At 28.2% G+C, this 12604-nt stretch overlaps 2 protein-coding genes across 4 annotated transcripts in view; both read left to right on the top strand.

Annotated features, from left to right (window-relative positions):
* Nucleotides 1-2328: 2328 nt before the first annotated feature.
* Nucleotides 2329-5447, top strand: LOC145943978 (THAP domain-containing protein 2-like). Its single transcript, XM_083051896.1, has 5 exons — nucleotides 2329-2631; nucleotides 2733-2899; nucleotides 3103-3210; nucleotides 3302-3516; nucleotides 5289-5447. The coding sequence occupies exons 1-5, from the start codon at nucleotides 2531-2533 to the stop codon at nucleotides 5445-5447; spliced, it is 750 nt and encodes a 249-aa protein (XP_082908022.1). The 5' UTR covers nucleotides 2329-2530.
* LOC145944034 (2-oxoadipate dehydrogenase complex component E1) overlaps nucleotides 5376-12604 on the top strand; it is a 141620-nt gene continuing 134391 nt past the window's right edge. The window contains exons 1-4 of one of the 3 annotated variants that reach the window (XM_083051988.1): nucleotides 5376-5888; nucleotides 7102-7391; nucleotides 9022-9241; nucleotides 9463-9809. In XM_083051988.1, coding sequence (XP_082908114.1) covers nucleotides 5753-5888; nucleotides 7102-7391; nucleotides 9022-9241; nucleotides 9463-9809 — 993 coding nt within the window. In that variant the 5' untranslated portion in view covers nucleotides 5376-5752. The remainder of the gene's footprint in view (nucleotides 5889-7101; nucleotides 7392-9021; nucleotides 9242-9462; nucleotides 9810-12604) is intronic. The other 2 variants (XM_083051989.1, XM_083051990.1) reach the window with 2 other exon arrangements.

Raw genomic sequence — 12604 nt, 5'->3', positions numbered from 1 at the left:
AGTAAAATTGCGAAATTCTATACGTTAATTCTGTACGTTTATCACAATGAATATCTAAAAATACAGTTGTATTTTCATGTTTTTCACCTTTTACGTGACATCTTTCACAACCATCAAATGACATATGTCCTTTTACGCATTTTAAATATGAACGTGCTGGAGTACACAAATAAAGGCTTTTAACTTAACCGAGAAATGTGTTTGTTCAATTATTAATCCTTTGCAAAATTAATTTCGCAGATAAATTTATATAAATATTCTTCAAGTCTTTTTGGCTTATGTGTTCCTGAATATAAAGCAACTGTAAATGGCTTGTAGATATCAGATTCCAAATAATAAACTTTACATAAAATTGGCCAAAGAGTTCTATTACTACTCTTGTATGGTTTCATACCATCTATGTTGAATAGCAGTTCTATTTGATAATTTTTTGATGTAACATCACATTTATACAGTCTTGTAGTCCTTGCTCAATACCTAAATATGTAAATTCGCCCATAGAATTATCTGAGTCTTCCATATTTTCTACCTCATATATTGCAGATGTGGTGTGCAAAAACGTTTTTGTAAATTTTGGAAGTGTTGGTAGTAATTTATGTCTTAATATTTTTAATAATTTATCACTATGTACATGAGGTATTCTACATGACACTATCCATTTTTGTATCTCTTTTATTTCATTAAAATCTTCATTAAAATCAAAGCTATTTTCATTTAAATTTTCGTTTGAATCAGAGCTATCAGAACTATCAGAACTATCAGAGCTAATATTTTCATGCCTTATTATTCTTTCATCATTCATATCATCAGAATAACCTGAATTCTAGACAATAAAATTAATATTAATAGTAAATAAAAATAAAATAAATAAAATAAGTAATATAAATTCCTTGTTACTCACATATCTTTTATTTGTGTATATTTCTTGCTCACTCATCATTTCTAATCTTTGACAATTGTCATTTTTAACATTATTTGTTGAAACTTTTATGACAGAATTAAGCTGTTTTAATTCTGTAAGTTTTCTTTTCTTCGCTCTATATTTTTGTACGCGTTCACACATTTTTATCTTTATATATGCTATTTTACATACGCTGTTTTATAATATATTAAAAAATAATATATATATTTATATGCAAACGTACATACATACATGAGCATAACGCAACTGAATAAAAACTAATCAAAAACTTTTTAGTAATATTAACGATAAATCTTGTAAAGATTTTGCCCACATACTGGACAGTAAAATTGCTTTAACTAATTTTGCCCAGTTGCTATGCAATATTTCTATATATAAAATAACAACAGTAATACTAAATAGTAACGGGCCCAGTAAAATTGCTTTAACTAATTTTGTCTAGTTGCTATGCAGTATTTCTGTATATTAAAAAAAAACAGTGATACTAGATAGTAACGGGCCCAGTCTTCAGTCAAACTGCATGAATTTCTACCAGGGTACCGTCGATAATAAATCAAATCAATGAAAACACGTGCGTGAGGAAAAAAGCAGTCATATTTTGATCTTCCGAAGAAACAGATCTGAGATGAAGAAGCATAAGAAGTAAATATAACTAATAACTAACATTAATTAACTGAAATAATTAAATTAGAAAATTTCATGTTTATTTATGGATTAACAGTAAATTAGGATAATTATATAATATATATAGTATATATATATATATATATATATTCACGTCCGTGTTTTTTTTTATGTTGTGCGTCGCGATTACAGTAAAGTACTTTCGTTTGATTATTTTACCAAAGATTGCAAGCTTTTTAATTTTTAGTACCACGTATTATTCTACAACAATTATTTTCTGATTTTTCATATTTTTTAATAAACTTACTAAATGTTTTAATCATTTTTTTATCGACTATTTTGTTGAGTCTAAATTTTTATACGTTTTGATTGAAGTTTTCTTATACGATGCTCTTTCAAAAGTTGCCTGTTTAAATGTATTTCTCTTGGTGTATCATACACTGATGGATTTGAAATATTATCAGTATTGTTTGAAAATGTTGATTGTAGTGGTATTGTAAGATTTTCTATTTCTTGCTGATTCTATAATTTTGTTAGTATATTTTTAGAATTTCAATAATGTAATAAATAATATTTTAATATAGGGGAAAGTGGAGCAAAACCGGGTACTTTTTTGCATTTGTCTTCCTACAAAAAATCAGAAGACAAAAAATCTACTGACCGTTAGTAGTGTTTAGTGAACCTTAAACTGAGAAAATAAGGCTAGAGAGAGAGTTGCTGAAAAAAATATTTGCTTACCAAGGACAAGATTTTTCGAAGTAGTCAAAGTCATGACATAGGAATAAAGGGACAGAGCAATAGCTGCGGGGGGTGAAGCCGTCTCCGGGGAGCGGGGAACTACGGTCACGTGGTACTTTGGTGCCGCATTGGCGATTGGTTGTGATCGCGCAAGCGCAATCTTTCATCGAGAGTCAGAAGTGTCATGGAAGTGTCAGAACAGTTTTATTGAGTTATAATTCAAAGAAAAAATATACTGTTTTTACAATGCCACAGTGCATTGTAAAAAATTGTAAAAACCGTACAAGAAGTCGTCCCGTTTTGGGACAAATAAAAGAAAAAAATATAAATAATGTCTCATATCACCGGTAAGAAAAATCATATTTTATTAGCATATATGAAAATTATATTGTATTATCAAAATAAGAGAAATGATATAATATAAAGTAACACATTTATTTTTTAATAGATTTCCAAAGAATGAAAAAGCAAAATTGCTTTGGTTGAATATACTAGAGCTAAATGCGGAATTAGTTCCTATTGGAGCAAGAATTTGTTCCGCACATTTTGCAGAAGATGCCTTTAATTTTTTATATGGTACAAAGAGACTTCGACCAAATGCACTACCGTATATAGGTATCAAATAGTATTATTATTATCAGGATTGAGAAATAATACGTTATTTGTAATGCCATTATTATTATTATTTTTTTCTGTTTACAAGTTAGTAGTGGCATTATTTTTATCAAATAACTTTCCCAACTGTCTGATTTATTGTATGGCACAAGATTATGCAGTTTTATTTATATATTGCTTTGTATCTTATGTTTACTTGCTAGAACGTGTGATTGAGAATGTTCCAAATGATGGTATTATTGCATCAAGTTCTGTATGTAATACTTTAAAAATTGATAGAGCCACATCTCCTATCCCTGGATGCAGTCATTGTAAGAAATATTTCATCTTATTTAATATAATGTGTAACAATTTTCTAAAAAATTAAAATTTGTTATACATTATATTTTTTAAATTTTTTAGTTGCGGATCAGTCAACAAATACATCACCAAAGAGAGACCATAACGCTCTTGAAAAGGAATATCTCCACAAAAAATTGCAAGACACAAAAACCTCTTTTTCAAAAAAGTTTAAACTTTTGCAACAGAAGGTTCGACGAAAGGAATCACGAATAATCTCTTTGGAGGCAATTCTTAATTCACTCAAGAAAAACAATATGAATTCATTGCAATTAATTGCAAAATTAAATACTAAAACAAAAACAATAAAGATTTTTCATATCTATAGATTCTAACTTTTTTTTATCATTTAATTCTGACATCTCGATGACATGCATTAACACCATTAACATTTCAATATGCTGATTTATAAATAAAACACTTTGTTTCTCTATTTTACTCAAAATATTCTATCACACATTTATAATTGTAAACAAACTAAATGTCTCATTTTCAAATTTCGCGCATTTATGCTAGAACCAATTACCAATGCGGCACCAAAGTACCACGTGACCGTGTTCCCCGCTCCCCGGAAGCGGCTTCACTCCCCTCGCCTAAAGTAGAGGTTTATACTCCGTCCCTTTATTCCTATGTCCATGAGTCAAAATACTCGATTTTGCTCTACCGGTAGGGTAATTTACTCATTCAAAAGCGTGTAAATCACCGTGCAATTACGAAATCTTGATTTATTTAAATTATAATACGATACAAAAATGCATAGAGAGAATTTTCTTTTAGAATTTATCCTAAAAATCATGGTAATCGTGGGACAATATGTCATGGAAAGAATTTTATGAGAATTTCTCTGATTAATATTTATCACAATAAAAAATAATAATATTTATATTATTACAATAGAATATAAAATATGTTTGATTAATTTTACTAAAAGTATAGTTTCACTAAAAGTATGGTAAAATTAATCAAACATATTTTTAAAATTCTTTCCATACCATATTGTCTCATGATTACCATGATTTTCAGGGTAAATTCTTAAGAGAAAATTCTCTTTGTGTGTATTCTATAAACAAAAATCACAAATAAAAACAAATATCTTGCTTTACATAGCTGCAAAACTTGTGGGCCCACCCTTGGCATGTAATGTACTGTATCTAGCCTTCGATTGATGTTGAGTACAAATTATTGCAAAAGATGCAGGCTACATTTTTTTTTTTTTTTTTTTCTAAAAATACTGTCTTCTTGCTTTTTTTATTATTTAATTTTTAATCGTATATTTTTTGTACCCGATTTTGCCCCACACACGTAGATACCCGGTTTTGCTCCAACACGAAGAAAATAATAAACACGGCGGCTGTATATTCCGCCGTAAAAGAAACGATGAAAACTAATGCGATTTATACTTCCTAATATGTACAGAATTCAGTTCTGCACTAAAAATAGATGCTTTGTATAGAAAAAGTCCACGACTACGCTCTGATATCGATCTTTTTTGTTTCAAAAACTTCAAACTTCTCTCAAAAAAGAAGTATCGTGTATACGTGGACACGGTTCATCTCAGAATAATAATGGCGTCAATTTATAACTAATAACACGAATAGGCCACAAATGACAATACCTATTACGAAGAAATAGAGGTACCCGGTTTGACCCGCCTACCCGGTTTTACCTGACTTTCCCCTATGTAATATATTTAATATATATTATATATATACATATATATAAAAGGCGCAATGAATATTTAATATTTCATCTTAGTCATCTCTTCGAACATATTTTGCCAAAAGTGTCTGTTACAAATTTTGTTCAGCAGAAAGGCTATAAAAATTTAGTACAGTATTTGTTAAGTTCGAAATTGTTTACAAACTATTAGCGGAACTAATAGTAACAGAGCCTTCTGATATAATTTAAGTGCATATTGGAGATAGAAACAGAGTAGGATCTGCAGTTTGCAACTATCTATAGCTCTTGCTCAGTTTCTGCTGCCAATCTGTTATCAAATTGTGCGCATGCGCAGATCTTGCACAGTTTTTTATCGTCAATCTATTGTCAGAGATTCTGTGAGCAGGCTCTGCCGACAGATCACAAACCTAATGCAGACACAGTTAATGCCAATTTACTAGCAATTGATATGATGAATAAATCTGTTGCCAATCTGCTGGCATATTGCGCGCATTTTGCTTACTGCTTATATGTAACAGCTAAATGTTAATGTGTTTAGTGCTTTAATATTTGTAACAAAACGAAAGAAATAAAAGAGCCAAAAAAAATATAAGCAGGAATGAGCTCTACGTATGAATCTTTCAAAAAAATACAGTAACTTAAAGACATTATACAAGATAAAGAGAATAGATAGAAAGCGTAAACAGATAAGAAACACGACAAGTTAAAACATCAGTATGACGTACATATAAGAGGAAGGGAGAAATCTAATCTTATGTGTCTTACATTAAATCGGGTGTGAAACGTTCATGCTTACAGTCTAATCAGTGATGTTGTGGTGACATTGCGTTAAAAATGTACGCGATAGCGACATTTATATTAAAAAAACGTTTTCAATTGAAATGGCCAAGCTATTATATCAATCTTAAATTATATCACAGTAAAAACGATGTTTATGGATATAAGCCAAGCCAACAGAGGCATTTTGAAAGTAAGTATCTATTTATCAAAATATCAAAAGTATTAACATAAAATCTGTTTCATTATTAATAATAAATATTTATGCTACATATATATATATATATATATATATATATATATATGTATGTAGCATAAATATTTATATATATATATATATGTAGCATAAATGTATAAACATATATATATATATATATATATATATATATATATATATAGTACCGGCCAAAATTATATCACCTTTCGATTTTTTTAACATAATTTGTTTTAAAGTGCATGGATCTTTATCAAATTGTAATATGTTTTGATGGTAGGTATAGCTTATTGAACAAATAACTTTTCATCAAATAATGAACAATAACTTATGAAAAATTAATTTTATTTAAAATTTTCAAAATATGTTAAATTTAATAATAAACTTTGAATTATTATAACAAGTATAAATGCTTTGAAAATGAACAACGAATCCATATTTTAATTTATATATCATAATTTATATTGTAAGACAATAAATTTAACAATTACTAGATTCAGACTGTAAAAACAATTGCTGCAGCACGAAAAACAAAAAACGCACAAAGATGCGATTTTGGGAAAATTAATAAAAAATTCGAAAATCATGATGTATTTTGTCAAATCTCATTACACTATAGGTACAAGGTACACCTGCCACTAGGTGTCTACTATAGGTATAATTTTGAGCGCATTCGACGCATTTTAACAAAAATTATATTAAAATAACATAAAGGTGATATAATTTTGGCCGGTACTGTATATATCTGCCTAGCTTGATATTAGAGAAAATAAAATTAAGATTAAACGAGAATAAAAAATTAAGAATTTAATTAAATTAATATTCGTTAAATGCGTCATAAAATGAAATATACAAATTCTCATGCGCATTTGCTATGACTTGCATTTTAAATTCTTCTTACTTTAGAAATGCATTCGTAGTGAATAAAATATAACGTTTTGCGATTAGATTTTTTTAGCAATATATTTATGAAATATATTTATAATTAAAGATATATTGTAAATATTCTAAAAATTGATAATAATACAAAAAATTAATAGTGCGTAATGTTTGCACATGATAAAAATTTACAACTTTATTTAATTGTTTGTATCAAATTGTAATTGTAATGTTTGTAATAAATTATATTATTATATAAATTATATTATTTAAATAAAGTGCATAATATAATTGTCATTTGTTTTTTTTTTAGTATCAAAGGAATATCTAGATAATCGAGCAAAACATAGCAATTTTTATAGGTTAGTCAGTGCCTATAGAAATCATGGACATAAACAAGCCGATATAGATCCCATTTCAACGAGCAAGTCATCGTTATTGCCTGAATTGCAGCTGAATAAGTACAGATTAAATTTAACGGATAAAGTCTGTTTTCGAGGGATTATATTTACACGACAAAACGAAGGAACAATAGAGGAAGCCGTTCGATTTTTAAATGCTACCTACAGTGGTACTGTCGGAACTGAATTTAATCATCTTGAGGTAATTTTTAAATTTGATAGGATTTTTCATTGTCATAAAAATGCGTTAACATTTTTAAATCTTGTTTTTAAAAAAATTGTAATCAAGTTTGAATGCATTTAAAATCGATTAAAATATAAACTTTTATTATCTGCTGTAATATTTTTACTTATTACAACGAATTATTATAAAAATCACTGTGACAAAAGTCCATATACAATAATCAAAGATAAATATATACAAGATGTCCCATTTTAACTTTCAGATTGAAATTTCTCGAAAACTAAGGCTTGTATCGAAAAATGTTTTATACAAAAGTTGTAGGATTTCGAGGGGGACATCTTATTGTAAACATAGTCTTATTCTAGGTGGAGGCATTTTTGAAATTTCGAGGTGATCATTACTTTTTTAAACGGAACCACTATAATTTTCTTACATAAATCGATTCCTCATAATATTTAGCGTGAAATATTGTTAGAGCTGAATAGTCGAAAAATGAATGGTTTTCGAGATATTTTATATGCTTCATCTTGATACGCTACATTTTGACAAAAAATATAAAATATCTTGTAATTATTCATTTTTCGATAATTTTATCTTATAATTTTTTGCAGAATAGAAAGATTAGAATAATTTGTGCAGATTAGAATAATGAGATAAATTAATTGGTGCGAGAAAAACATATAGTTATTTAAAAAAAAATATGCAGTTGCAAATTGCAAATTACAAATTATTTTAAATCATAAGACTATATTTTTCTTACAATTGATTTATCTCATTATTCTACGCAAAAAATTATTAAGGTAAGATTATTAAAAATGAATATATTACGAGATAGTTCATATTTTTTGTAAAAAGATGTTAGGATGAAGCATAAAATGTCTCGTAAACCATTCATTTTTCGACAATTTAATTCTAACAATTTTTTACGCTAAATATTACGAGGAATCGATTTATGTAAGAAAATTATAGCGGTTCCGTTTAAAAAAATAATGATGACCTCGAAATCTCCAAAATACCTCCACCTAGAATAAGACTATGTTTACAACAAGATGTCCCTCTCAAAATCCTATAACTTTTGTGTAAATTATTTTTCGATAAAAACCTTGGTTTTCGAAAAATTTTAACCCGAAAGTTAAAATGGAACACCTTGTATATAATTATATATATATAAAATTTTCTCCGAAATCAACAGGAAGGCTATAACTATTTGCGTGTAAAAAAATTTTTATGGGAGCTTTTAGGGAGATAAAGAGAGCTTTTCAACATTGTTCCGAAATTATCTTTCGAATGTATTTATTTGTACAACATAACAAATAATTAGAGTTGACAGGATGTCTCAGACTTATCATATTATCCGCATAATTTTTCGTCATATCAGATAATTTTTTCTTAGTTATTCAGATTTCATTTTTTTCTATAAAAAAAACAATGTAAAAATTACTCTTATAATTATTTTTAAATTATTATTTTTCTTGTACATACACATACAGACAAAGATTATACGAGAAAAAAAAACATATATGGATGTATATAATTTATATACCTTATATTTATATTTGATTATATATAATATATAGACTGATTATATGTATGTATATGGATTTTTCCCGGCGCATATTGATAAAAGATTTCTTTCTTGATTGAGTAGACGGAAGAAGAAAGGGAATGGTTTGCCGAAACTATGGAAACAACTTTAAACGAGCCATTAGATGATGAAACATGCAAAATAATAGCCATAGAAATGCTCAAAAGTCAAGCTTTTGACAACTTTTTGGCTAAAAAATTTGTTAGTCTAAAGAGATATGGAGGAGAAGGGACTGAGAGTATGATGGCCTTATTTCACGAGCTATTTAAGTTATGTGCCTATGGTAATTAGAAAAGAAAAAAACACTTAGATAAATCAAATAACTGAATTCAATAATTTGATTGCCGATAAGTTTTAATAAAGAAAGTTTTTTAAGAACATTAAAACATTCTTAAGAACATTTCTTTTTATTGAGATTTAAACTCGTTCTTTTTAACAAATTATTTTTCGATATCAATAACATATATTATACACAAAGACTTCACTATTATATTATCATTTCAGATAATTTGGAATATGTCGTTCTTTGTGCGGCACATCGCGGCCGTCTTAATTTATTAACCGGACTATTAAATTTTCCGCCGGAGATATTATTTCGTAAATTACAGGGATTCTCTGAATTTCCTGCTGCAACAAAGTGTACCGGAGATGTGATTAGCCATCTTATAAGTTCCACCGAACTCGACATAGAGCAAAAAAGCCTTCATGTGACTATGCTTCGAAATCCCTCGCATTTGGAAATAGTAAATCCGGTATCAATGGGTAAAACGCGAGGAACTATGCAACTAATTGAAGAAGCTGCATATGGCGGAAATAAAAGTGAATGGAGCGATAAAGTAATAAATATTCAGGTAAGTTATATACACTAGGTCATAAAAAAACGATACAGTAGAAAAATAGAAAAAAATTATGCAAATTTAAAGATTTATAACGCAGCTATAATTATGATATCGAGGTGCTTTAAAAACGAAAATAAAGCTACATTTAAAGTCTACTCATATTTGAACTCCACATTTTGAAAAAAAACTTTAATGTTGATTACGTCGGATGATCAGTTTTGCAATGGCGGATGACAGAATGAGAACCTGCAAAATTGATTAATAGAAGGTCCAGTTTCCAGAGTTGCTTGGAGTGAACTGATTCTTTGTCGAAAATTAAGGGAGGTTTTTTATATAAACATAATAGGGATATAGTCCTATATCCCTTCCTGAGAAGTTACACTTCTAAAGGGGGAGGTAAAAATTAGGTTTTTATTTTTTTTCTTGAAAATTATTGATTTTACGAAAGAATAAAAGAAATAAAAGTTTTTAATGAAATCAAACCTTCTAACGCACATTTTTAGATGATCACATTCCAGTCCGTTAAAAAATTATAATAAGAAATAGAATAGAGGTTGTTAGTGTCATCCCTTTATAACGATACGGAAAGATTAAAAAAATATTAAGAAATATCTTTTTTACTAATTAAAATATCCACCCAATTTTTTTATAACTAACAAAAAATTTGAGAAAAACATTAAAAATCCAATCAAAAGTAAAATTTTTATCTTTCCTTTGGAGGAGTGTAACTTCTCAGGGAGGGATATAAGAATATATGTTTATATGAAAAACATTCCTTAATTTTCGACAAAGAATCATCTCATAAAATTTTTCGCATTTATTTAGAACCATCCTGTATACAGGGTGTCAAAAGTATGTTTTAAAAATTTGTGAGCGTGTTCCTGGATAAAAAAAATAACATAAATGTTCATATAACATACAGTCGCAAATGCTTCCTTATCGAAATAGATATAAATCAACAGTATCAAATAATGGGAGGAAAAATTAGTCCCGAAAAATTATAATCCCAAAATTTGAGATATGAGACATTGTCCCGAATAATCAAAATTCCGAAATTTAAGATATGAGACATTGTCCCGAAAAGTAAAAATTCCGAAATTTAAGACATGAAACATTGTCTCGAAAAGTCGTAATACCGAAAGGACCCCGCACAAACCTTATGGAAAATGGCTTTCGGTAAAATTGGCTGAAACTTTGCCATTTTGTACTTCAAGTGATGCTGATCAAAAGTTACCATTGTCACAAGTCAATCCTATGAGCCGTTTTTGTTCCAAAAAGGCTCAAAGTTCGATAATACACGTATCATATAGGCACTATTATCGAACTATGAGCCTTTTTGGAACAAAAACGGCTCATAGGATTGACTTGTGACAATGGTAACTTTTGATCAGCATCACTTGAAGTACAAAGTTTCAGCCAATTTTACCGAAAGCCATTTTCCATAAGGTTTGTGCGGGGTCCTTTAAGAAGTGAGATAAAATGACGAATTTTTCATTTAGAGACAACAAGCTGTTCACACACCAGTATGTACTTTGAAAAGATAATTTTTATATAATAACACAAAGTTAGTTCTTATTTATAATAAAATACGGAGAAAATACTTTTATCTTGATATTAAAGATATTTTAGATTTTGAATTATATTTTTATATGATTGATACGTTATAATATGTATAATTAAAACTATTTTTTAATCATTATTATAAAATTTGGAAATCTGAAACTTTATTCTAATTGAATTTATTATTTTATAATTAAAACTTGAACAACATGTTTAATTATAATTTTTATTGGATAAACATTGTCATACATATAATTAAAAGCAATTTATTACAGTCGAACCTCGCTACTTCGAATCTTGTTAATTCGAAAGCCTCTATAAATCGAAACAATGTTTCCCCTTGAGAAACAATGTTTTCCCTTGAGAAAACCTCTGTAAATCGAAAAAAATACAAGATTAACTCAAAATTTTTAGAGCGGCGTTTGACTTCTGTAATTCGAATTTTCAAAGACAAAGCCTCTGTAATTCGAAACAAATTATTAATGTTTTGCATGTTAAATGTTTGTTTAAACTTATTTGACATTATATACACTGTGAAAAATGTCCTTAAATTTAATGTACTTTTAATGTACATTTGCTTTTCTTTTTCATAGATTAATCTTTTTCATAGATAATTTTTTCATAGATTAAATGTTGTAGCTAAATAAACGAAATAGCTAAACTCTATAATTCAAACTTTATTCTTATACACTTCGATAATTCGAGAAACTAACAAGGGACACTCCCGCGGTGTTACCTCTGTATTTTAGAAGTGCTTATATTTTTGAATAGTACTTATCCTAAGTATCACCATGGTATATGCCATTTGCTCTCAAAATGAAAAAAAAAGAGGAAAGAAAAAAAGGTCGAAAATCAATATTCAAAGATCTTTCAATTAGTATGAGTTACTCGCGCAAGTATCGTCTAGATCTAGATCACCTGTTTATAGGCTGCTGGAATTCCACTTTGAATATCGATTTTCGACCTTTTTTCTCTTTCCTCTTTTTTTTCATTTTAAGAGCGAATGGCATATACCATGGTGATACTTAGAATGAGTACTATTTAAAAATATAAGCAGTTTTAAAATACAGAGATAACACCGCGGGAGTGTCCCGTAAGTCAAAACCTCTACAATTCGAAGAATTTTTCTCTTCCCTTCAATTTTGAATTAGCGAGGTTCGACTGTATAATTTATTATAATAGAGATAGTAAAAAATAAGAAATTTTAACAATTAAAAATAATAAAATTTTCATACAACGTATTTACA

The sequence above is a fragment of the Prenolepis imparis genome, unplaced genomic scaffold, assembly GCF_030444845.1.
Source record: "Prenolepis imparis isolate NDT839.2.m4 unplaced genomic scaffold, iyPreImpa1.0 SCAF_12, whole genome shotgun sequence".
Taxonomy (NCBI): domain Eukaryota; kingdom Metazoa; phylum Arthropoda; class Insecta; order Hymenoptera; family Formicidae; genus Prenolepis; species Prenolepis imparis.
Note: the sequence above shows the minus strand (reverse complement) of the source record. Positions and strands in the feature narration are given on the sequence as shown.